Raw genomic sequence first — 27,915 nt, 5'->3', positions numbered from 1 at the left:
GGAACCTGAGCAGTGTAGACTGGGAAGGCACACACGCCATAAGTGGGGGCAAACCCAGTGTGGCTGAGACACTGCGAGCACTCCCACACAGGCCAGTGATATTTGTTTGCAGTGTTCCTCCCTCCGCACAGCACGACTGAACAAGTGAGCCCAAATAATTGACCACCTCCCCCTCCTTGTGTCAGGGCGGAAATTAGACACTGACGAGACTTGCATAGAGAAGAAGCCAAAATAAACAGAGGGAACCGCTTTGGAAGTGACAGGTGCAACAGATTAAAACCCTGTAGTTAGCACCAACTACATTAGAAGGGGCCTATAGATCTTGAGAAGTATAAGCTGGAACAAGGAACTATCTAAAACTGAACTGACCCCACACTGCCTGCAACAGCTCCAGAGATATTCCTAGATATGTTTTTACTATTATAATTTTTTAAATTTTTTTAAATTTGTTTTTATTTTTAAGTCCTCTATTAATCCTTTAATTTTCATTTTTATAACCTACTATTACATTGCAAAAAAAAAGACCTTATTTTTAAAACAAACTTCATATATATTTTTTATAATTTTCGTGATTTTGTTTTGTGTTTTAATATTGTATTTTTGAGAGTCTAACCTCTACTCTAGATTTTTAATCTTTGCTTTTTGGTATTTGTTATCAATTTTGTACCTTTAAGAATCCACCCTTCAGTATCTATTTTTACTTAGGAATGCAATTACTGGCTTGATTACTCTCTCCCCCTTTTGACTCTCCTTTTTCTCCCCCAGGTCGCCTCTATCTTCTCCCCCTTCTCTTCTCTACCCAACTCTGTGAATCTCTGTGTGTTCTGGGTTGTGGAGAACACAGGGAACTGATAACTGGCTAGATCTGTCTCTCTCCTTTTGACTCCCTCTCCTGTCCTCCTGGTCACCTCTATCTGCTTCCTCCTTTTTCTCTTCTCTATGTAACTCTGTGAACCTCTCTGAGGGTTCCAGACTGTGGAGAGCACATTGGGAACTGATTATTGGCTAGATTGCTCACTCCCCCTTTGATTCTCCCTCTTCTCCTCCTGGTCACCTCTATATCCCTCCTCCCTCTTCTCTTAACCATGTAACTCTGTGGACCTCTCTGGGTGTCCCTCACTGTGGAAAATCTTTTCACCATCAACCTAGATGTTTAACATCGGAGCTGTATGGATGGAGAGGTCTTAAGGCTACTGTAAGAATAAGACTGAAAACCAGAGGCAGGAGGCTTAAGCCCAAAACCTGACAACACCAGAGAACTCCTGACTCCAGGGAACATTAATCAATAAGAACTCATCCAAAACCCTCCATACCTACAATGAAACCAAGCACCACCCACAAGCCAACAAGTTCCAGAGCAAGACATACCACACAAATTCTCCAGCAACACAGGAACATAGCCCTGAGCTTCAATACACAGGCTGCCCAAAGTCACACCAAACCCACTGACATCTCAAAACTCACTACTGCACACTTCATTGCACTCCAGAGAGAAGAAATCCAACTCCACCCACCAAAACATTGACACAACCTTCCCTAACCAGGAAACCTTGACAAGCCTCTCATCCAACACCACCCACAGGGAGAAACCTCCACAATAAAGAGGAATCACAAACTGCCAGAATACAGAAAGGCCACCCCAAACACAACAATCTAAACAAGATGAAAAGGCAGAGAAATACTCAGCAGGTAAAGCAACAGGGTAAATGCCCACCAAACCAAACAAAAGAGGAGGAGATAGGGTGTCTACCTGAAAAAGAATTCAGAATAACGATAGTAAAAATGATCCAAAACATTGAAAACAAAATGGAGTTACAGATAAATAGCCTGGAGACAAGGATTGAGAAGATGCAAGAAATGTTTAACAAGGACCTAGAAGAAATAAAAAAGAGTCAATCAAAATTAAGTAATGCAATAAATGAGATAAAAAACACTCTGGAGGGAACCAACAGTAGAATAATGAAGGCAGAAGATAGAATAAGTAAGGTAGAAGATAGAATGGTAGAAATAAATGAAGCAGAGAGGAAAAAAGAAAAAAGAATTAAAAGAAATGAGGACAACCTCAGGGACCCCTGGGACAATGTTAAAAGCCCCAACATTAGAATCATAGGAGTCCCAGAAGAAAAAGACAAAAAGAAAGGACATGAGAAAATACTTGAGGAGATAATAGTTGAAAACTTCCCTACAATTGGGAATGAAATAGTCACAGAAGTCCAAGAAACCCAGAGAGTCCCAAACAGGATAAACCCAAGGCAAAACACCCCAAGACACATATTAATAAAACTAACAAAGATCAAACACAAAGAACAAATATTAAAAGCAGCAAGGGAAAAACAACAAATAACACACAAGGGGATTCCCATAAGGATAACAGCTGATCTTTCAATAGAAACTCTTCAGGCCAGAAGGGAATGGCAGGACATACTTTAAGTAATGCAAGAGAAAAACCTACAGCCCAGATTACTGTACTTAGCAAGGATCTCATTCAAATATGAAGGAGAAATCAAAAGCTTTACAGACAAGCAAAAGCTGAGAGAATTCAGCACCACCAAACCAGCTCTCCGACAAATGTTAAAGGATGTTCTCTAGACAGGAAACACAGAAAGGGTGTATAAACTCGAACCCAAAACAACAAAGTAAATGACAATAGGATAATACTTATCAATAATTACTTTAAATTTAAATGGGTTGAATACCCCAACCAAAAGACAAGGACTGGCTGAATGGATACAAAAACAAGACCCCTATAATATGCTGTCTACAAGAGACCCACCTCAAAACAAGGGACACAAACCGACTGAAAGTGAAGGGCTGGAAAAAGATATTTCACTCAAATGGAGACCAAAAGAAAGCAGGCATAGCAATACTCATATCAGATAAAATAGACTTTAAAATAAAGGCTGTGAAAAGAGACAAAGAAGGACACTACATAATGATCAATGGATCAAACCAAGAAGAAGATATAACAATTATAAATATATATGCACCCAACATAGGAGCACCACAATATGTAAGGCAAATGCTAACAAGTATGAAAGGGGAAATTAACAATAACACAATAATAGTGGGAGACTTAAATACCCCACTCAAACCTATGGATAGATCAACTAAACAGAAAATTAACAAGGAAACATAAACTTTAAATAATACAATGGATCTGTTAGACCTAATTGATATCTATAAGACATTTCACTCCAAAACAATGAATTTCACCTTTTTCTCAAGTGCACACGGAACCTTCTCCAGAATAGATCACATCCTGGGCCATAAATCTAGCCTTGGTAAATTCAAAAAAATTGAAATCATTCCAAGCATCTTTTCTGACCACAATGCAATAAGATTAGATGTCAATTACAGGGGGAAAAAAACCTATTAAATATTCCAACAAATGTAGGCTAAACAACATGCTTCTGAATAACCAACAAATCACAGAAGAAATAAAAAAAGAAATCAAAATATGCATAGAAATGAATGAAAATGAAAAAACAACAACCCAAAACCTATGGGACACTGTAAAACCTGTGCTAAGGGGAAGGTTCATAGCAATACAGGCTTACCTCAAGAAACAAGAAAAAAGTCAAATAAATAACCTAACTCTACACCTAAAGCAACTAGAAAAAGAAGAAATGGAATATCCCAGGGTTAGTAGAAGGAAATAAATCTTAAAAATTAGGGCAGAAATAAATGTAAAAGAAGCAAGAGACCATAGCAAAAATCACCAAAGCTAAAAGCTGGTTCTTTGAGAAGATAAACAAAATTGACAAACAATTAGCCAGACTCATCAAGAAACACAGGGAGAAGAATCAAATCAACAAAATTAGAAATGAAAATGGAGAAGTCACAACAGACAACACAGAAATACAAAGGATCATAAGAGACTACTATAGCAACTATATGACAATAAGATGGACAACTTGGAAGAAATGGACAAATTCTTAGAGAAGTATAACTTTCGAAAACTGAACCAGGAAGAAGTAGAAAATCTTAACAGATCCATCACAAGCACGGAAATCGAAACTGTAATCAGAAATCTTCCAGCAAACAAAAGCCCAGGACCAGATGGCTTCAGAGCTGAATTCTACCAAAAATTTAGAGGATAGCTAACACCTATCTTACTCAAACTTTTCCAGAAAATTGCAGAGGCAGGTAAATCTCCAAACTCATTCTATGAGGCCACCATCACCCTAATACCAAAACCAGACAAAGATAACACAAGAAAAGAAAACTACAGGCCAATATCACTGATGAACATAGATGCAAAAATCCTTACCAAAATTCTAGCACACAGAATCCAAAAACATATTAAAAAGATCATACACCATGACCAAGTGGGCTTTATCGCAGGGATGCAAGAACCCTTTAATATCCACAAATTAATCAATGTAATACACCACATTAACAAATTGAAAGATAAAAACCATATGATTATCTCAATAGATGCAGAGAAAGTCTTCGACAAAATTCAACATCCATTTATGATAAAAACCCTCCAGAAAGCAGGAATAGAAAGAACATACCTTAACATAATAAAAGCTATATATAACAAACCCACAGCAAACATTATCCTCAATGGTGAAAAATTGAAAGCATTTCCTCTAAAGTCAGGAACAAGGCAAGGGTGCCCACTCTCACCACTACTATTCAACATAGTTTTGGAAGTTAGCCACAGCAATCAGAGCAGAAAAACAAATAAAAGGCATCCATATTGGAAACGAAGAAGTAAAACTCTCACTGTTTGCAGATGACATGATCCGCTACATAGAAAACCCTAAAGACTCCACTAGAAAATTATTAGAGCTAATCAATGAATATAGTAAAATTGCAGGATGTAAAACTAACACACAGAAATCCCTTGCATTCCTATACACTAACGATGAGAAAACAGAAAGAGAAATTAAGGAAACAATTCCATTCACCATTGCAATGAAAAGAATAAAACACTTAAGAATATATCTACCTAAAGAAACAAAAGACCTATATATAGAAAACTATAAAACACTGATGAAAGAAATCAAAGAGGGCACAAATAGATGGAGAAATATACCACGTTCATGGATTGGAAGAATCAATATAGTGAAAATGAGTATACTACCCAAAGCAATCTATAGATTCAATGCAATCCTTATCAAGCTACCAATGGTATTTTTCACAGAACTAGAACAAATGATTTCCAAATTTGTATGGAAATACAAAAAACCTTGAATAGCCAAAGTAATCTTGAGAAAGAAGAATGGAACTGGAGGAATCAACCTGCCTGACTTCAGGCTATACTACAAAGCAACAGTCGTCAAGACAGCATAGTACTGGCACAAAGACAGAAATATAGATCAATGGAACAAAATAGAAAGCCCAGAGATAAATCCACGCACCTATGGATACCTTATCTTTGACAAAGGAGGCAAAAATATACAATGGAGAAAAGACAATCTCTTTAACAAGTGGTGCTGGGAAAACTGGTCAACCACTTGTAAACGAATGAAACTAAAACACTTTCTAACAGCATACACAAAAATAAACTCAAAATGGATTAAAGATCTAAACATAAGATCAGAAACTATAAAACTCCTAGAGGAAAACAGGCAAACCACACTGCAACATAAATCACAGCAGGATCCTCTATAACCCATCTCCCAGAATATTGGAAATAAAAGCAAAACTAAACAAATGGGACCTAATTAAACTTAAAAGCTTTTGCACAATGAAAGAAACTATAAGCAAGGTGAAAAGACAGCCTTCAGAATGGGAGAAGCTAATAGCAAATGAAGCAATGGACAAAGAATTAATCTCAAAAATATACAAGCAACTCCTGCGTCTCAATTCCTGAAAAATAAACGACTCAATCAAAAAATGGGCCAAAGAACTAGACAGACATTTCTCCAAAGAAGACATACAGATGGCTAACAAACACATGAAAAGATGCTCAACATCACTCATTGTCAGAGAAATACAAATCAGAACCACAGTGAGGTACCATCTCATGCTGGTCAGAATGCCTGCTATCCAAAAATCTACAAACAAATCCTGGAGAGGGTGTGGAGAAAAGAGAACCCTCTTACACTGTTGGTGGGAATGCAAACTAGACAGCCACTATGGAGAACAGTGTGGAGATTCCTTTAAAAACTGGAAATAGAACTGCCATATGACCCAGCAATCCCACTGCTGGGCATACACATTGAGTAAACCAGAATTGAAAGAGACACGTGTACCCAAATGTTCATCACGGCACTGTTTACAATAGCCAGGACATGGAAGCAACCTAGATTCTATCAACAGATGAATGGATAAGAAAGCTGTGGTACATATACACGATGGAATATTACTCAGCCATTAATAAGAATGCATTTGAATCAGTTCTAATGAGATGGATGAAACAGGAGCCTGTTATAAAAATGAAGTAAGTCACAAAGAAAAACACCAATAAAGTATACTAACACATATATATGGAATTTAGAAAGATGGTAATGATAACCCTATATGAGAGACAGCAAAAGAGACACCGAGTATAGAGCAGTCTTTTGGACTCTGTGGGAGAAGGCAAGGGTGGGATGATCTGAGAGAATAGAATTGAAATATGTATATTAACATATGTGAAACAGATAGCCAGTCCAGGTTCGAGGCATGAGACAGGGTGCTCAGGGTTGGTGCACTGGGATGACCCAGAGGGATGAGATGGGGAGGGACGTGGGAGGCGGGTTCAGGATGGGGAACACATGTACACCCATGGCTGATTCATGTCAATGTATGGCAAAACCACTACAATATTGTAAAGTAGATAGCCTCCAATTAAAATAAATTAATTAAAAAAAATTTCAAAATACAGAAAAATACAAAGAATTTTATAAACAAACAACAAACAAATAAATCTAAAAGCATTTCTAAATCACTGGAGATGGTGACTGCAGCCATGAAATTAAAAAATGTTTGCTCCTTGGAAGCAAAGTTATGACCAACCTAGACAACATATTAAAAAGCAGAGACATTACTTTGTCAACAAAGGTCTGTCTAGTCAAGGCTATGGTTTTTCCAGTAGTCGTGTATGGATGTGACATTTGGACTATAAAGAAAGCTGAGCACCAAAGAATTGATGCTTTTGAACTGTGGTGTTGGAGAAGACTGTTTAGAGTCCCTTGGACTGCAAGGAGATCCAACCAGTCCATCCTAAAGGAGATCAGTCCTGCGTGTTCACTGGAAGGACTGATGTTGAAGCTGAAACTCCAATACTTTGGCCACCTGATGCAAAGAGCTGACTCATTTGAAAAGACCCTGATGCTGGGAAAGATTGAAGGCATGAGGAGAAGGGGACGACAGAGGATGAGATGGTTGGACGGCATCACCGACTCGATGGACATGAGTTTGGGTAAACTCTAGGAGTTGGTGATGGACAGGGAGGCCTGGCGTGCTGTAGTCCATGGGGTCACAAAGAGTTGGACACTACTGAGCGACTGAAGTGAACTGAACTGAACTGAAGATTCTAAAAGTCTTACTAGGTTTGTCCCTGAGACACTCTCACATCTGATTATTTAGTGAAGTGGGAACTCTGGCTTACTCATAAATCATAATCCATTATTAAGCAGCTGCTCAGTGGCCTCATTCCTGAACATTCCATTCAGTGCCAGATCAGAAATACCACAAATTGGATTTTTTAGAGCATAAATATTTACTGCTGTATGTTGTGCAGGTATATTTCCAGGATTCTTGTTCTGAAGTAAACTTTGCAAAATAAAATAAGCCTCTTGAGTACTAGTAAATTTGTGTTCCATCCGAGGGGTACAATGCTATAGTTGCATTGCTTGGTAAATCAAATTTAAATAAACATTACAAACTCCATCTCATCTGAAAATTGAAGATCTTCAAAAGACTTGTGAAAGTCTTATTCAAGAGATTTTCTACTTCTGTGATACAGCATTCTTAATCAAGTTGATACTTTGTATTGATGTTGTGGGGTAAAGACTTTTTTCTGAAAAGTTAAATCATTTAAAGAGTCTTTTCAAAACTTGCTTGTTTGGTTATTGCTTTCATCTTGTTTATCAGGATTAACTCTGGTGAATCTATAGTCTGATTTATAATTTTAAATTTAAAATAAAAAAAGAAAAACTCTCAAGGTAACCTATTTATTCAGTAATACAATCTGATGGAAATATCAATGAATAGTAGACACAAGTGAGATCTTACATATGCTTGTGAGATGTTTGGTAAAATACTCTGAATCTCTGTTTCATGGCCTTCTATAAGGCCTATATACAGTTTCAGAGGATTTGAGCGCTATTTAAAATCTGTGAAAAACACAGTTATATCACATTAGTGCTCACTTTCGTATTTTAAAAGTAGCACATGAAATAGACAATAGAGTTTACCATCCTTCTTTTGCCGTGGGTCCGACAAAGGTTAAGGTGAGAAAAGTAAATCAGTTTTGTGAAAACAGAAAAAAAAAAAAAATCAGTGTAGTAAAGAAGTAATAGAAAGTACAGTTCGGCAATAGAGTATATTTAGGACCCAATCTTAGTTTTGCAGTCTGTCACCACCAAAGTATGATTATGTGAGCCTCTGTGGGTCTCTGTGGGCCTCATGCCTCTTGTTTACAGAGATGTTCATACTGAATCTCCAGAATTTATAACACCTTTGTATGTATATAGAATGGCATTTGCTTATAAATGAAATGTGTGATTTTTGTTCAGTAGCTGTTAGTTTCCTCAATAGTGATATAAAAGGACATGCATTTTTTTTCAACAATAGAGCCTTGTTACTGTGCATGGCTCATCATGACATCCCTGCCCACTGTCACTGGAGTGGTGATGATCCCATCACAGGTCTTTTCTCCTCCTGGTAATTTGCATCTGACAATTTGGTCCTGAGGCTGCCTCCTCTCCCAAGTGCTCTGAAGGCATTGTAAGTATATCTGGGGAGGCCTTAGCTAGAATTTACCACTGTGTACAATGGTTTCCTGCTTCTTCTCTTCTCCCCACCTAGCAACTTTTGCCTCCTTCCAAAGATCAAGGCTATTTTGAGGCTGAGGTAAGGGACAGGAACAGTCTCCTTTCCTCCGATTCTGAAAGTCCTGGTAATTCTGCAGTTCTTGCAATAACCATCCAAAAAATAGTTCATGTTATGTCTCCAATAACAATTGTCATGGAGGCTGCAAGGACCTATAAGACAAACCCCTGCCTTTAAGGGGCTTGGGATTTTGTGGAAGTAAGCCCAGAGAAACTGTTCATCCTTGAAATATGTCCTGATCCATATGATAAGCTGAAAGCAAGTTATTTCATTCTAAAGAAAATGAAACTCAAGATTTTAAAAATATTTAAACAAAAGACCTCAAAACTTCAATTCAGTCGGAGAAACAGTCATTTCTGATTGAAAATGCCAAAGAAAGTAAATAACCTTATGTCTATCTGTCCCTCTCGAGTCAACATAAAACCTTAAAATTGTTCTTCAAAACGGAAAGAGTATTTATTTCTCTTTTCAAACTAAAAACAAATTTTAAAAAAACCTGTAAAATTTATGGGGCCTTCAAAGTTGAAAAAAAAAAAATACTAGTCTCCAAAAAAGACTATTTGTAAAATAAAGAAAATCCACATTCTGTATAAATATTATCACCTAATATGACAAACAACTCAAAATAAAGATGACTACTATAATAGCCTCCAGATTCAGTCTGCCATAACTAATCTTAATCCACAGTTTACTATTATTTCAATTAAGAATAGTGATGAGTGGGCAATTAACAAATAACAGTGAATATAAAGTAGAATTTTTTTCCAAAAGATTGCGAGCGATACAGAAAAATGCATGTGAAAACAACATCAATTTGAAAGTATAATTGGGATTGATTTAAGAGGGAAGAAATCTGAGAAGATTATGAGAAGAAAAGATAATGTGATCAACTGCCAAATCTTCACATTTTAAGTACATACATTTAGAAAAAAATAAATGTCTGGTGAGGTTTTCTTCCCTAAAGTAAAAGCAACATGAACTAATACATTATTTTATTTAGTGCATGAATTTCTGAAATCTCCTCTGGGTGCCTTTTGCTCTCTGTCTCTAACTCCCTTTCCCCACCTTGTAATTTGGGGACAGTCTTTCATGTGTTCTTTGGGATCAAGAGCTTGGGTCTAGGGGTATGGAAGGAACTTTTTTTCTACAACTTGGACCAAACTGTCCTTTACTTCCAAGTTGAAGATTGCCTGTAAATGCAAAATCATTCTAAAATTTATATTTGTTTTGTATTTATAACCTCTTAAATTGTTTTCAAAACTTGAATCGACGCATGGGAACATAGTGGCTTTAGAATCAGACCAGGCTATGGAGCCCCAGGTCAAGATTAGATAACTCTGGTTGAGTTACATAATTGAGCTAATTCCATCATTGCAGGGTACGTAAAGTACTTGGCAAATAATAAACAAATAAATAATAAATGTATGTTCAGTCAACCAATACCTTCTCATTAACGATCAGACTTCTGTGGTGTAGCTGTTTTTATTGAAGAAAGAACCGAGGCCCAGTCAGTGAACTTCCCAAGTTACCGTAAAAAGAGGAAAACATTCAACTTTTTGTAACAGATATACTCATTTCCCTCCGAACTGGAGTCATGGTGGAGATAGGACTTAGACAAAGTCTAATTATTTCTGAATGGGCACTCAACAGTTATCAAGCTACTGGCAATCTGCAGAGAGTAAAATGACAGAAACTTTCCCTGGTTACCATGATCGCATCTCATTTTTATTCAGCTGATGAGAAAAGATGTCCTACCCAGATGCTGTCTTCTTGCTTGTACTGTTTCCAGTTGCGTCCTGTGTCACTGAACATCAGGCTGTAGCTCGTCACCCAGTCAGAGCTTCCGTATCTTCCCTGCGTGGCCACTGCTGTAATCTCCACTCTGTTTCCCAGGTCCATCTGGAGCCACTGCTGAGCATTGGAATTTGCTGGGGACCAACCGCCAGTTCCTGGAACAGGATCAGAGAGAGAGAGAGCTGTAGCAACATCTCACAGAGCCACGACTTTCACCTCTCAAAGGGAAAAACAAAACAAAACAAAGCAAAAAAAAAGTGTTCAGCTAAAATGTCTTTATAACCCCAAAACATGTCCTACCTCTTTTCATAAACCCCTGTTACTTTAAAAAATTTTTATTGGATTACAAATTGATTTATAATGTTGCATTAGTTTCTGGAGTACAGCAAAGTGATTCAGTTATACATATATTCATTCTTTTTCAGATTATTTCCCCTTATAGGTTAAATAAATTAGGTTATCACAGAATTTTGAGTAGAGTTCCCTGTGCTATACAGTAGGTCCTATATAGTGTATGATCTGTATGCTGTTCCCGAATTCCTGATTTATTCCCCTCCACCATGTTTTCCCTTGGTAACCATGGCTGTTTTCTATGTATGTGAGTCTATTTTTGTTTTGTATATACATTCATCTGTATGACTTTTTTATATACAATTTGTAAGAGATATAGTATGATATTTATCTTTCTCTGACTTCACTTTGTATGATAATCTTTCTGCTGTGCTGTGCTTAGTCACTCAGTAGTGTCCAACTCTTTGTGACCCTATAGACTATAGCCTGCTAGGCTTCTCTACCCATGGGATTTTCCAGGCAAGAATACTGGAGTGGGTTGCCATGCCCCCTTCCAGGGGATCTTCCCAACCCAGGGATCGAACCCAGGCCTCCCACACTGCAGGTGATTCTTTACCATCTGAGACACCAGGGAAGACCATGAATACTGGAGTGGGTATTCCTTCTCTAGGGGATCTTCCTGGCCCAGGAATTGAACTGGGGACACCTTAATTGCAGGTGGATTCTTTACCAGCTGAGCTATGAGGGAAGCCCTCTGATAATCTCTAGGTCCATCCAAATGGCAAATGACATTATTTCATTCCTTTTTAATGGCTGAGTAGTATTCCCTTGTATGCATAGACCACATCTTCTTTATCCATTAATCTGTCAATGGATATTTAGGCTACTTCTATGTCTTGGCTATTGTAAACAGTGACGCACAAAACATTCTTGACCCAATTTTCATTGTCCTCTTCCATTAAATTCTCTTTTGTGGTTTAAGATTCAACTCAAATGCTGTTTCCTCTATGATTCTTCCTTTTTTTTCTCTCTTATTATAGTTTTCTTCTTCTGGATTCCTAATGAGATTTATTTGATCTACTTTCTATCTTTTTACAACCTTAACCTTTAACATGACTTATATCTTCTGTCTTACTGTTCTTTTCTTGTTCCCTTCTTTGCTTTCTTCTTTCATTCTTCCATTTCTTTTCCCTGATCCTTAGCTCTCTCCAAATACATGCTGTGAATCTGCCATGGGCCAGACATTTTTCTGCGGATGCAAAGATTCATGATCATTAACTATGTCTTTGAAAAGTTAGTGATCACTCATTCAACAGATCCTCACTGAGCATCAGGAGTATGTTGGGTAATGACAGAGAGGGACACAAAAACAAAAATATATAATGTGGTGTGAAAGAAAACTTTCAGAGAAGTAAAAACAAGGTTCAATAGAAGCACAAATTACAGAATGACTCAGTAGGTGATCAGAAAGACCAAGAGACAGTGATAGTGGAGCTGCAAGCTGAAGCAAGCATGGTCATTTTCCCAGCAAACAAGGTGAGACAAAGTTGGAGAGACCAACAAGGGCCAAGAAAACAGCACATGCAACATCTCAGAGAGACATGAAAGAGAAGGTCCCAGCCGTGGGTCTCCCTGTGAGTCCATATGTCTCAGACACAGGAACTTTCTAGCATATAAACCTAAGCCTTTGGGCCCTGAAATTTTATCATGCGACACGCTGGAACTCTGCAGAAGATCCATATAATCTCTTCCTTCTTTGAAAGACTTGTGGCCTAAGTTTTCTGTTTTCATTTTACATAGGAACAAAGAGGTATGTATTCATTCTTAATGACCCAAGAGTCTACAAGGCATCTGAATCCTGAGTGGGACCTATTGTAGAATATCTATGCATTGGATGCACCCCAATGTTCATGGTAGCATTATTTACAATAACCAAGATGTGTAAGCAACCTAAGTGTCCATCAACTGATAGTGAATAAGGAAGATGTGGTACGTATATAGAATGGAATATTACTCAGCCACAAAGAAGAATGGAATAATGCCATTTCCAGCAACAGGAATGGACCTAGAGATTATCATACTAAGTGATGTAAGCCAGACAAAAACAAATATCATATGATATTGTTTATATCTGGAATCTAAAAAAATGTTACAAATGAATGTATATGTAAAACGGAAATAGACCTGCCAACATATAAACAAATTTATGGCTGCTAAAGGGAAAAGGGGGGATGCATAAATTAGAGTTTGGGATTAACAGATATGGACTATGAGAACAAAGATCTATTATTAATATATAGCACAGTGAACTATACTCAATCTTCTGTGATAGCCTATAATAGAAAAGAATTTGAAAAAAAAAGATATATATGGATAAATAACTGATTCACTGTACTGTACACTTGAAACTACCATGACATTGTTAATCAACTATACTTCAACTAAAGAAAAAGAAATAAGAACTTTTTATTAAGAATCTTGCTCAGGGCATTGGATTGGTTGACTGACTGGGTTTTTTTAATTTAGAAGGGTTAACCAATAAATCCCTTTTGATTTCAACCTATGTCATTGAAAATCATTTTAGTCATGTCCCAGACTACATTCTTGCCATCTCAGGAGGAGCCAACTGGACCCATTCTTGGTATTGAGAACTTTCTGAGCCCCATCTAGCTGCTTACTGCAGAGAGAGCTTGACACTACCTGGGAAAGGGGTTGGGAACAAGGTGGGCATAGAACATGAAGTGGGCCTTACTCCGGCCATAAGGCATATTCTAACAGTTATCAATTGCTTTTCTCCCAATAATTAGCTGGTACTGTGATGAAAGAATTGATGCTTTTGAATTGTAGTGCTGGAGAAGACTCTTGAGAGTACCTTAGACAGTAAGGAGATCTAACCAGTCAATTCTAAAGGAAATCAATTCTGAATATTCATTGAAAAAACTCTTGCTGAAGCTGAAGCTCCAATACTTTGGCCACCTGATGCAAAAAACTGACTCATTGGAAAAGACTCTGATGCTGGGAAAGATTGAAGGCAAAAGCAGAAGGGGTCAACAGAGGATGAAATGGTTAGATAACATTACAGACTCAATGGACACAAATTTGAGCAAACTCTAAGAGATAGTGGAGAACAGGGAAGCCTGGTGTGCTACAATCTATGGGGTCACAAAGAGTTGGACATGACTTAGTCAGTAAATAGCAATGACTCTAACTGAGCAGGACCTGATAAGGCCTTCTCAGAATAGACTCCCCCCACCCCATGTCCTCTGCCTGCCATTTGTCTGTAAACAAACATTACAGACAAATAAATTTAATTAGAGAAATGAGAATACACAGAAAGAAAGGAAAATAGGAAATGAGGCAAAATAATAACACTTTAGCCATTAAACAAAGTCAAGGAACTTTAGTTTCTCCTCAAGCACTATAGATAGTCTGAGTCACATTCTTTGAGCTGTTTTGCAGATATTTAAATCCCCACCAGGTGGATGAAGTTCATGATATGCTGTTCATAAGCATGTAGACCCCAGACCAGTTAGAACCAGAAATTTGATGATGCTGACTCACGGTTACCTCACCACCAACCAATCAGAAGAATATCCATGAGCTGATCACCCACACAGGACCCCCCTCTCTCACCTTGCCTTTAAAAACCTGTCTCTGAAATCCTTTGGGGTATTCAGGTCTTTTAAGCACTAGTTGCCTGGACTCCTTCAGTAAACATGGGCCTTCAATAAAGCTATTTCTTTCTACTTGATCCAAGTCATTCTCTGAGATTCAATCTGGCCAAATTTTAGCAACAGTACTTTTAACCTTTTGTTTGATTTTTTTTTCCCACTCTCCTGAGTAGATTCAAATGCAGGGAAAGAATGAAAGGAAGTATGTTCAGTCCTCACTCTGGAAGGTCTTTTATTCAGTGTTTCGCAAGACGTGAATATGTTGCTGGATATTACTGATATTCACTAATATCCATTCTCTCCTCCTTTTGTAGTAATAGGACTATGGAGGGTGGATGGATTAACTGCACTTTTCAGCTCCCAGTACCATTTAAGTTATAGCTTTACGTACAAGTTCTCCCCAATAAAAATGTGAGTGGAAAGAAGATATGCCACCTTCCCCACTTGCTTTCTCCTTTCACCAATGATGGAGGCAGCCAACAAGGACCTAGAAGATGTCAGGATCTCAGCGTGGAAAGATGTTAGATTCCTGCACCATCAACATGTTAACTACATTATTAACGAGAACTAAAGACTTATTTTGTTTAAACTATTGCATGTTGAAATCTATTTGACACTGCAGTTTAACCTATCTTAATACATATAGAATATCCTGTGGAGTAAATAGAATAATGCCTATATTATAGTTGGGGAAACTGAGATCCAGTGGTTGTAGAACACCTGGAACTCATGACTCTAGCACTGCTATTTGAGACAATTATATAACAGAAAAACATTCTAACAGCCCAAAAATCAATGAAGAAGGAAAACACAGGGAGGAGACATTTGAGCACAAATTCTGATCTACCAGTTCTAGTAGTATATTTTTATCACTCAACCTTGCAGTGACGAATATGTCGACAATTCCCAATCGATTCTATCCTCTCTCAACTTCTCAAAACTGACAGGGAGACCCAAGTAGGAGGAGATATTATTTTTCCAAGAAATCTACAATTATTCTGAACCTACCATTTATTTCAACTCAATTTTTCCTGCTGCCCATTTCTTGAGACCTGTCTTTTCTTGAGTGAAAAAAGCAAGGTTGTGTAAGTTGTATCACCTTAACAGTATTAAAGCATGATAAAAAAGAAATGTGTATGGTGATTTCTTCTGAGAGATGAAAATTTGAGTAATTTTATTCTTTTATGCTTTTTGCATATAACCTAATTTTTATTATCAGCATGTCTTTCTTTCATAAACTAAGAGTCATTTTTCCATGCCATATTGCATGAAGAATATATGTAGTGACCTGAGAACCAGTGGTATAATATAGAACTCTGTGTGACCAGCACAATTTTTGATACAAAAATCCTCAAACCTTACCTATTTCCCTTTACCCTTGTGTCCACAATTAGACTTCCTTGTCTACTTTAGTGTTTTTCCTTCATTTATTCTAAGTATTCTTATTATAGTTATATATGATAACAATTTATGCCAGTGATAGAAGAAAGAAAATAAGTCATTTTCCCCACTATCTCTCAAAGAATACAATCACAAAAGATTGACCCAAACCCAAACCAAACCAAATCCAAACAAAACAAAAGGGGGAGTGGGTAATGGTGAAAATGTTCCTTCAAATTTATCTAAAGAAAATCACAGCTTCCTTTTGCCCACAGTAGAAAACCATAGCTTATTAATCCTCCCCAAATTAACCAAATTGGAATAATTGATGTCAGTATTCATTAACATATCAAGTTAAGTAGTTTCCAAACCCAGGAGCTTCAGCCTAAACTCTTAAAATGGAGGGGCACTCTCTGGGTGATAATTGCTAAGGCCTTTCCCCTGCTGTTGAAGATGCTCCCAGCATTACAGCTAATAGGCAAGACACTCAGGGATGATGTGGTTACTATGGCAAAAATTTTGCTCCTTCCACCAAACAATAAATATGTTTTCACAAATGATGAGAGTAGCCTGAAGATACTATTTGCAGTTACTCTTAAGACACACTGTACCCACACTAGCTTTCTGTTTCTTAATTGTTCTCCAGGTCGAGGTGTAACATACACACAGAAACCTGCACTTGGCATGTTGCAGGTGTTAACTTAGGCAGGGCTCCCTGTAATTGTGGCTACTGTATCAATAATCTGCAGTTACAGTTCCCACAAATCCTACATTTTGAATTGAAAAGAATTTAATGAAATTTCAAAGGAAAAGTATAGTTTTAAGGGAAAAATAACTTCACCTTAGATTTGTGTAGAATCTAGAACATGGGATCCTGAATAATTTGAAGATTATCACTTAGTTTATTCTTAGCACACTCCAAGCATCATACCCTATATGCTGTGTGATTTCACTTTAGGGGAGAAGATGGAAATGAAATCCAAGAAATCTGGTTCAAGATCCAGCTCAGGTCCTGAGGTTAGATTGGATGGGATTCTCAACTGTGCTCCATCATCAGAAAGCACCTGGAATGTTTGTGAAGATGACAAATTCTTTGGTTCACTCCTTGATAACCGATGCAGGGGCCTAATCCATAAAACTGTATCTTGAGAAAGGTATTCATGACATGCTGAGTGGTTTGGGAGACACTGGATGAAAGAGCTTCTGAAGTTTCAGTTCTACTATTTTACTGAGAAGAGTTGAATTCTTTATTTGTTTCATGATCCAAGTTAGTTTAAACGCAACATGCTATTCTTGATGATTACAAACAAAAAAGCAAAATGAAATTGCCTCTGGATCTAAAGATGGACACTCCTCCAATTTGATCCCCAATCCCTCACCCGTAAAAATAGATGGTAACTTAAAGTCAGACTTAAAATTAAAAACAAAATCTCAAAATTTGTGAATTCAGAAATGCCCATCTCCTTTCTTGCCTGGACAATTTTTTTTTTCACTACCAGTTAATCCTTTTGCTTCTGATCATCATATCCTTTCTGTACACCCGTGGAGTGTTCACTCACTTATAATATTAGTTGACTGTAGGATAGTCCTTTCTCAGCGCACAATACAGCTGTAAGCACTTGACAACCTTGACCTCACTTATCTTCCCAGGAGCTCTGCATGATTGATACTAGTATCATTATCCCCACTTAACAGAAGGAAAAACTGAGGCCAGAGTGGTTGGTCAGCTTTTCCAAGATCACACAACTGGTCAGTGGCAGAACAGGGAATTCAAACTCAGAAAACTGGAACTCAGAGCCAAGTTCTTAACCACACAGCTGCATGGCCTCTCAGCAACATGGACAGAGCATGCTCACCTTCTTCCTTGTTTATAATAGCAATTGTCTCTAGAAACATAATTTACACTTCACCTCTTTTTCAGTGTTTCACTTGATTCTTATAGCCATCAGCAATAGTATTTTAACTTCCATTTACCAGGGAATAAGCCAGGCTTAAAGGGTAACCTAGCTTACCCAGACTATGTGGAGACACTGATCTCCAACCAACTTTTGCAGATTTCTCAACCCTGCCTCAGGTTTCAACAGGGATCAGTGTCTTAAGTAAGCAAGTAGGTATTCTTAGGGAGAATTCTAACCAAGGTTTAAATAAGACAAGAGATCCAGTTCCCTGTTCAACCTGGAAAACCATGGTACTTATACCTAAATTTACATGCTAGGCTAGGCTCCACTCACATAACAGAAAAACTGGTAGAGAAGGCAAAACTACCTCCATTTCTACACTGACTTCCACTTCTAACTCAGAGAGGGAAATGAGACTGGATTGATGTCACACACTGGAAATGGGCATAAAATGTTATACACAGGTCTCTGCTGGGACTCTCCTATAAATAGTACACTTTATGGGTAAGAGTAAAATCAACATTCACAAACATGCTCATAACCTTCACACCTAGACACAACACATGTAGATCTTCCATGTAGAACAGAACGTGTGGCTGGGAAAGGACTTCTGAGGCTGGAAGGCTGTTGGCTGAAACTGGGCAATTTCAAACTGGCTGGTAACTGGGCATTATCCTTTTGCCCATGGACACATGTGGTAGGATCTAGGTGTTGCTGGATGGCTCTGGCCAGGGCTCCAAAACTTCTATTCAGACATTTATTTAGGGACTAGGGAGCCTCTTGGGGGAAAAGTAAGTAGGAACTCAATCAAACACCCTATGGGCTTCGAACTGTGTAAAAAACAGTAGGAAGATCTGGAGTTGCCCTATTTCATGAATTTTTATTTGATATTGGAGTATAGTTGGTGTGCTTCCCTGGTGGCTCAGTGGTAAAGAATCCATTTGCCAATGCAGGAGACACAGGCTCAATTTCTGGGTGGTAAAGATCCTCTAGAGAAGGAAATGGCAATCCACTCCAGTATTCTTGCTTGGGAAATCTCATGGACAAAGGAGCCTGTTGGACTACAGTCCATGGGGTCATGAAAGATTCAGACATAACTTAGCAACTAAAACAAGAACAACAAATAGTTGGTTTACAGTATTGTGTTAGTTTCAGGGGTACAGCAAAGTAAGTCATATATGTGTGTGTGTGTGTGTATACACATGACCAGTATGTTCTCTTGCAAAACTCTATTAGCTTTGCCCTGCTTCATTCTGTACTCCAAGGCCAAATTTGCCTGTTACTCCAGTTATTTCTTGACTTCCCGCTTTTACATTCCAGTCCCCTATAATGAAAAGGACATCTTTTTTGGGTGTTAGTTCTAGAAGTTCTTGTAGGTCTCCATAGAACCATTCAACTTCAGCTTCTTCAGCATTACTGGTCAGGACATAGACTTGGATTACTGTGATATTGAATGGTTTGCCTTGGAAACAAACAGAGATCATTCTGTCATTTTTGAGACTGCATCCAAATACTGCGTTTTGGACTCTTTTGTTGACTATGATGGCTACTCCATTTCTTCTAAGGGATTCTTGGCCGCAGTAGTAGATAAAATGGTCATTGGAGTTAAATTCACCCATTCCAGTTCAATTTAGTTCACTGATTCCTAAAATGTCTATGTTCACTCTTGCCATCTCCTGTTTGACCACTTCAAATTTGCCTTGATTCATGGACCTAACATTCCAGATTCCTATGTGATATTGCTCTTTACAGCATCAGACTTTACTTCCATCATCAGCCATATCCAAAACTGGGTGTTGTTTTTGCTTTGGCTCCATCTCTTCAGTCTTTCTGGAGTTTTTTCGCCACTGATTTCCGGTAGCATATTGGGCACCTACCAACCTGGGGAGTTCATCTTTCAGTGTCCTATCTTTTTGCCTTTTCATGCTGTTCATGGAGTTCTCAAGGCAAGAATACTGAAGTGGTTTGCCATTCCCTTCTCCAGTGGACCACATTTTGTCAGAACTCTCCACCATGACACGTCCATCTGTGTGGCCCTACATGGCATGGCTCATAGTTTCATCAGGTTAGACAAGGTTTGAGAAGGCAGAGGAACCAGAGATCAAACTGCCAACATCCGTTTGATCATTGAGAAAGCAAGAGTTCCAGAAAAATATCTACTTCTACTTTGTTGACTACTCAAAGCTTTTGACTGTGTGGATCACAACAAACTGTGGAAACTTTTTCAAGAGATTGGAACACCAGACCACCTGACCTGCCTCTTGAGAAACCTGCATGCAGGTCAGGAAGCAACAGTTAGAACTGGACATGGAACAACAAACTGGTTCTAAATAGGGAAAGGAGTACATCAAGGCTGTATATTGTCACCATGCTTATTTAACTTATATGCAGAGTACATCATGAGAAATGCTGGGCTGGATGAAGCACAAGCTGGAATCAAGATTGTTAGGAGAAATATCAATAACCTCAGATATGCAAATGACACCACCCTTATGGCAGAAAGTGAAGAAGTACTAAAGAGCTTCTTGATGAAAGTGAAAGAGGAGAGTGAAAAAGTTGGCTTAAAACTCAAAATTCAGAAAACTAAGATCATGGTATCTGGTCCTAGCTTTTTATTGTAAATAGATGGGGAAACAGTGGAAACAGTGACAGACCATGTTTTTGGGCTCCAAAATCACTGCAGATGATGACTGCAGCCATGAAATTAAAAGATGCTTGCTCCTTGGAAGAATAGTTATGAACAACCTAGACAGCATATTAAAAAGCAGAGACATTACTTTGTCAACAAAGGTCTGTCTAGTAAAAGCTATGGTTTTTCCAGTAGTCGTGTATGGTTGTGAGAGTTGGACTATAAAGAAAGCTGAGCACCAAAGAATTGATACTTTTGAACTGTGGTGTTGGAGAAGACTCTTGAGAGTCCATTGGACAGCAAGAAGATACAACTTGTCCATCCTAAAGGAAATCAGTCCTGAATATTCATTGCAAGGACTGATGCTGAAGCTGAAACTTCAATATTTTGGCCACCTGGTGCAAAGAACTGACTTATTGGGAAAGACCCTGATGCAGGGAAAGATTGAAGGTGGGAAGAGAAGGGGACAACAGAGGATGAGATGGTTGGATGGCATCACCAACTCGATGGACATGAGTTTGAGTAAGCTCTGAAAGTTGGTGATGGACAGGGAGGCCTGGCGTGCTGCAGTCCATGGGTTCACAGAGTCGGACATGATTGGTGATTGAACTGAATTGAACTGAATACATACCTACATATATACATATATATATATGTATACATATAAATTCCCATTCTTTTTCAGATTATTTTCCCTTATATGTTATTACAGAATATTGCATAGAGTTCCCTGTGCTATATAATAAGTCCTTCTTGATTATATATTTTATATATAGTAGTGGGCGGTGGTGGTTTAGTCACTACGTCCCGTACAACACTTGTGATGCCTGCCAGGCTCTTCTGTCCATGATATTTCCCAGGCAAGGATACTAGAATCAGTTTCCATTCCCTTCTCCAGGGAATATTGCTGACCCAGGGATCAAACTCACATTTTTTGCGTTGGCAGGCAGATATTTTTAACACGGAGCCACCTGGGAAGTCCCATATAGAATAGTGTGTATGTGTTAATCTCAAACTGCTAATTTATCATTTCCCTCTATGTTTCCCTTTTGGTAATCATAATTTTGATTTCTCACAGGTCAGTGAGTCTGTTTCTATTTTGTAAATAAGTTCATCTGTATCATTTTAATTAGCTTCCACATATAAGTGATATCTTATGACATTTGTCTGTGTCTGTCTTACTTACTGAACTTAGGATGAAAAGCTCTAGGTCCATCCATGTTGCTGCTAATGGCATTATTTCATTCTTTTTATGGCTGAATATTATTCCATTGTTGTACCTCTTTTTCTTTATCCATTCATCTGTTATTGAACACTTAGTTTGGTTCCATGTCTTGGCTATTGCAAACAACATTGCAACAAACATTGAGGTGCATGTATCTTTTCAAAATATGGTTTTCTCCAGGTATATGCCCAGGAGCAGGATTGCTGGGTCATATGGTAGTTCTATTTTTAGTTTTTCAAGGAATCTCATACTGTTTTCCATAGTGGCTGCACCAATTTACACTTCTACAAATAGTGTAGGAGGGTTTCCTTTTTTTCCACATCCTCTCCAGCAATTACTGTTAGATTTTTTTTTTTGATGATGGCCATTCTGACGGTGTGAGGTGATAACTCATTGTAGTTTTGATTTGCATTTCTTCAAGAATTAGAGATGTTGAGCATATTTTCATTTGCCTTTTGAGCATGTTGAGGCCAATTTGCAGGGAGAAAAAAAGAAAACCATAAGAGGAGATTGATGTAAAAGAAGGAGAATTTGGATCCAAATGAGACCCTGTTATCATAATTAAGGAATTCCTAGGAGCAATACCTGGTGGAGGCAGGGGAAAGCTTGCACTCTATGTGGGTTACTTAGTTTGGCTTCCTCAAAAGTCAACTAGGAGTCATGGAGTTGAGTTCACTTGGGAACTTGACCCTAGGAAGCCAGATGAGGGCAATGGAGATGAGGCAGGGAAAAAAGGGAAGTTAATCCATGGTGCATCCACGAGCCAGCCAGCCCTGTGAGTGAGCTCAATTCCACTGTGTAGAATGCACTTTGGTTTATATTAACAAACCTGGAGGACATTTGGGTCAAGTATTGATTGGTTCCTCCTTCGTTCCTGGAGGGCGTGGCCATGTTTAAGACCATAGAAAGTCAAGAAGGCAGAGAAGGAAAGGTGTAGTTATTGGGGTCAGAAGTTGTTCTGCTGGGGATGTCCTTAAGGCTCCACTCTGATCCCCTTCAGCAGATGCAGTCAATCTCCAGCTGTGTGCTCACTGACAACTAGAATTGTCTGTTCCTTCTTCTAACTGTCTGCTACCACTTCCCCATCCTAGTGTACCCCAATTATGGATGAGTACAAGGTTCTAAATGTGGTTCCCAATGCCTCAAGGTAACTGATATTCACTGTGCAATCTGTGGTCTAGAACTTCCCCTTGGTATCCCTAAATTTCAGTTGAGATCACATATCTTGCTAGCTTCTTCCACCACCTGCCATCTTCCAGCACAAACTGTCTCCAGAGATCATTGCCTCAGAAATAATTTGAACAGGAAGTTCCATCTCAGCTCAGCTTCTAAGGTCTTGTTCTCATAGTGAAGTGGTGAAGTCCAAGAAATACAGACACTAATAGCCTTTGTGACAGTGTGTCTCCTTGGACACACCTGCCTGTGTTTTGGAAGAAACCTGTATTATTGCTTGGAAGGGTTCTGATACTCTTTACTTAGTTTCTCTGTGATGTCCTGCTATAACTATGTTCCCTTATATAGAGTGGACCAGGAAAGTCCTCATGGATGAGAAAAGTGTATCTGACTGCACATTTCAAAGTTCAGAAGTTACATAAGAAGTGAGAAAGATAGGCAGGAGGATATTTGGAATTCCAAAAATGTAAAGTTTGGTCCCAAGGAGGATATCTCACATTTATGCCCCTTGCAGGACAAGGACTGATTCATACACACATAAAAACACCCAGGCACTTTTAGAGACTTAGGTGAGAGGGTCACGTATATCAAATTTGGAAAGATTCTAGAATTACACTGCTCAATATGGTAGCCACTAGCCACCTAACTTTATTTAAATTTAACTTTGCTTAAATGAAAACTTCAGTTGCTAAACGGCATTAGCTATATTTCAATAGCTGTGTGTAGCTAGTGGCTATTTTGTTAGGCAGCACAATTATAGAATATCCAATCTTTGTATAAATTTCTGTTGGCTAGTACTGTGTTAGAATTTCTCTTATAAAGTAGTGGAAGCTGAGCTTTATTTTAATTTGGCAAATCAGTACAATTTAATTCTATCCATTGGCTGTTCAGACCTACAGGATGTTTAGTGGACTATTTATTCCTCATTTAATGAATATATGATTATTGAGTTCCACCCATGAGTGAAGCAGTGTAGAAGATTGAGCAGACAGATAAGACACTCTGTTTTCAGACATATAGAGAAAAGAAAAAAAACAAAACAAGACAAAAAAAATGACTCATAAGATCTTCAAAGGGAAAATGGAGAAGTGAAATTGAAAGTCAACCTGCCTGACTTCAGGCTATACTACAAAGCCACAGTTATCAAGACAGTATGGTACTGGCACAAAGATAGAAATATAGATCAATGGAACAAAATAGAAAGCCCAGAGATAAACCCACGCACCTATGGACACCTTATCTTCGACAAAGGAGGCAAGAAAATACAATGGAGAAAAGATAATCTCTTTAACAAGTGATGCTGGGAAAACTGGTCAACCACTTGTAAAAGAATGAAACTAGAACACTTCCTAACACCATACACAAAAATAAACTCAAAATGGATTAAATATCTAAACATAAGACCAGAAACTATAAAACTCCTAGAGGAAAACATAGGCAAAACACTCTCTGACCTAAATCACAGCAGGATCCTCTATGACCCACCTCCCAGAGTAATGGAAATAAAAGCAAAAATAAACAAATGGGACTTAATTAAACTTAAAAGCTTTTGCACAACAAAGGAAACTATAAGCAAGGTGAAAAGACAGCCTTCAGAATGGGAGGAAATAATAACAAATGAAGCAACTGACAAAGAATTAATCTCAAAAATATACAAGCAATTCCTGCAGCTCAATTCCAGAAAAATAAACGACCCAATCAAAAAATGGGCCAAAGAACTAAACAGACATTTCTGCAAAGAAGACATACAGATGGCTAACAAACACATGAAAAGATGCTCAACATCACTCATTATTAGAGAAATGCAAATCAAAACCACAATGAGGTACCATTTCATGCCAGTCAGAATGGCTGCTATCCAAAAGTCTACAAACAATAAATGCTGGAGAGGGTGTGAAGAAAAGGGAACCCTCTTACACTGTTGGTGGGAATGCAAACTAGTACAGCCACTATGGAGAACAGTGTGGAGATTCCTTTAAAAACTGGAAATAGAACTGCCATATGATCCAGCAATCCCACTACTGGGCATACACACTGAGGAAGCCAGAATTGAAAGAGACACGTGTACCCCAATGTTCATCACAGCACCATTTATCATAGCCAAGACATGGAAGAAACCTAGATGTCCATCATCAGATGAATGGATAAGAAAGCCATGGAACATATACACAATGGAATATTACTCAGCCATTAAAAATAATACATTTGAATCAGTTCAAATGAGGTGGATGAAACTGGAGCCCATTATACAGAGTGAAGTAAGCCAGAAAAAAAAACACCATACAGTATACTAACGCATATATATGGAATTTAGTAAATCAGTAAAGATAACCCTGTATGCGAGACAGCAAAAGAGACACAGATGTATAGAACTGTATTTTGGACTCTGTGGGAGAGGGCGAGGGCAGGATGATATGGGAGAATGGCACTGAAGCATGTAAATTATCATATGTGAAATGAATTGCCAGTCCAGGTTCGATGCATGAGACAAATGCTCAGGGCTGGTGCACTGGGATGACCCAGAGGGATGGGATGGGGAAGGAGGTGGGAGGGGGGTTCAGGAAGGGGAACACATGTAAACCCATGGCTGATTCATATCAATGTATGGCAAAAACCACTACAATATTGTAAAGTAATTAGCCTTCAACTGAAATAAATTAATTAATTAAAAAAAGAAAAAAGAAAGTCATTTAACACACCAGATCTCATATTGTTAACATTGTCAATTAAAGCTTATCTTTCATGAGCAGCATGTGCTTTGCTCAGTTGAGTATGCTACATTAATCTTGGCTTCCTGAGGCCATTTTGCTTGAAAGATGGTGCCTGGTCTAAGTCTTGTGTCTCAGTTGAAAGAGTCATCTTCTACTCTGTGACTTTGAGAAGTCATTTCTCTGCTTCTATGAAAATAGTATAGTTGATATCTGCTTTACCAAGGATTAAGATAACATATGTTAACGCATAGATTTCATGACCGTGGGCACAAAATGGTTAAGAAATGTCATTGTTACCACAAAAGTGTCATCTTGGGTTCAAAGAAAAGAAAAAAAAAAACTCTCTGGCTTCAGTTCAAATTTCCATCAGGAAATTATTTCTTTGATTGGTGATGTGCAAGATAGCCCAACAAAATAGCAAGATAAACAGCTTAAGAGAGAGAGGTGAGAGAAGAGATATCAGCATGTATTCTCTTACTCCACATTATATAATTAGTCTAAGACCAGTCAAGGTAATTCCATCACTTTTGACTGCGGTTCGGTTTAAAAGTGAACAGAAAACCTGCTGGTGATGCAGCAGAAGAGTGGTTGGGTGAGGTTGGGGCTAGAAGAGTTTCATTGCCCCAAACAGAGGTTCTCAGACCTTAGCACATCAGAATCACATAGAGAGCTTGGGAAAATAGAGATTTCTTAGCCCTCCTGCCCAAGTTTCTGATTCAGGTGGTATGGAATAAATATGCATTTATTGTAGATTTAATCTATAATAAATCTACATAAATATACAGACAATCTACATTTTCTAATATATTCCTCGGTGATGCTCATTATACTGCTGTTCTAAGGAATGACAATTTGATGGCTTAAAACCAAGTCATGGTCCCTTTGTTTCCCAGAACACTGGTGTGTCTGGTCAACAGATTTTGGACAGCTTATTAGCTCCAGAATGATGCTGATACTGAGGATGACATCATTTAACTGAGTTCATCAGCCCTGGAGCCTGTCCTCATTGAGGACTTACTTTTATGTAGAGTAATAGATTTTAAATTCTTTTGAAAATGTAAAACAAAACACAGATATAGAAAAATCTCACCAAGCAAATAATTAGCTTAAATGATTTCAGGGTGAATACCCTTGTGACTACTACAATGTTCAAGAAATAGATGTACAGACACTTCTCAATCTCCAAGTGCCTAGTTCGAGTAATTTAGTATTTTTTTAAACTAGTGAATTGTTCACACTAGTGAGTTTTCTGTTACTTATACTCTAAATTACCCACAAAATATAACCCAGGGGTAATAACTGATTGCTCTGGATATATTTGTGGAAGAGATTTATTAGAAGCAAGTTCTTAGTAAAACAAATGGTAAAGATTATTTTATAAAATATGGATTTTTATAAAAAATGTATGTTGATTAGAAAAATAAAACCCAGACATAATCAACTGACTGCACAAATGAGTACTAAAAGTCAGATAAATGTAGTTTGAAGCACTTAGAATGGGCCCTGGGGAAGGAAGAACCACAGGATAAGGGGCATTTAAACTTGAATCCTAGAGAAAGATGAATTAAACATTCATATCAACTATTCTGCTTCCTTAGTGTTGGTTATGTGTCACCATTTTTAGCCCATATCGTGGATTCAGTAATCCTTATCTCATCTTTATAAAATTTATTTATTTATTTATTTTTCTTAGCTCATGTTTTTAATACCATTTCCACAATGTTTTAGGTAAAAGCCATCTTCTAGAGGAATTGAGCAAATGAATTGCTTGTTAGACAAAGCAAGAGTATCCACCAAACTATACACTATTCAAATGCAACTGCTTTCCACTTGGGTGTGACATTCATTGTCAATACAGTAGTGCACTACGAATCATTAGACAAATATATGTCATGAGTTGTCCAGCTCTTAATTTCACTACTATATGTTTAAGTTAAAATGTTTTAAGTTAAGAGAAGTAAACTGATGAATTGCAGAGCTTGTCGTTTTGCAAATTATTAGCTTAGCAATATCAGATTGGTGATTCACTGACTAGCATGTTAAAGGTTGCCTCGTAGAAATAATATCAAGTTGGCTTTTCAAGAGAGGTGATCAGTCACAGGAGCAAAATAAAGGTTGAGTTGCGTGGTTTATGTATTACTCTTGTTGTGGC

At 38.0% G+C, this 27,915-nt stretch overlaps 1 protein-coding gene across 2 annotated transcripts in view; it reads right to left on the bottom strand.

Moving 5' to 3' along the window:
* CNTNAP5 (contactin associated protein family member 5) overlaps positions 1 to 27,915 on the bottom strand; it is a 982,292-nt gene that overhangs the window by 725,370 nt on the left and 229,007 nt on the right. For both annotated transcript variants that reach the window (XM_081576090.1, XM_081576091.1), the window contains exon 3: positions 10,747 to 10,940. In XM_081576090.1, coding sequence (XP_081432216.1) covers positions 10,747 to 10,940 — 194 coding nt within the window. The remainder of the gene's footprint in view (positions 1 to 10,746; positions 10,941 to 27,915) is intronic.

The sequence above is a fragment of the Giraffa tippelskirchi genome, chromosome 3, assembly GCF_054371585.1.
Source record: "Giraffa tippelskirchi isolate mGirTip1 chromosome 3, T2T-mGirTip1v1.2.pri, whole genome shotgun sequence".
NCBI classification, from domain to species: domain Eukaryota; kingdom Metazoa; phylum Chordata; class Mammalia; order Artiodactyla; family Giraffidae; genus Giraffa; species Giraffa tippelskirchi.
This window is presented reverse-complemented; position numbering and strand designations above follow the sequence as displayed.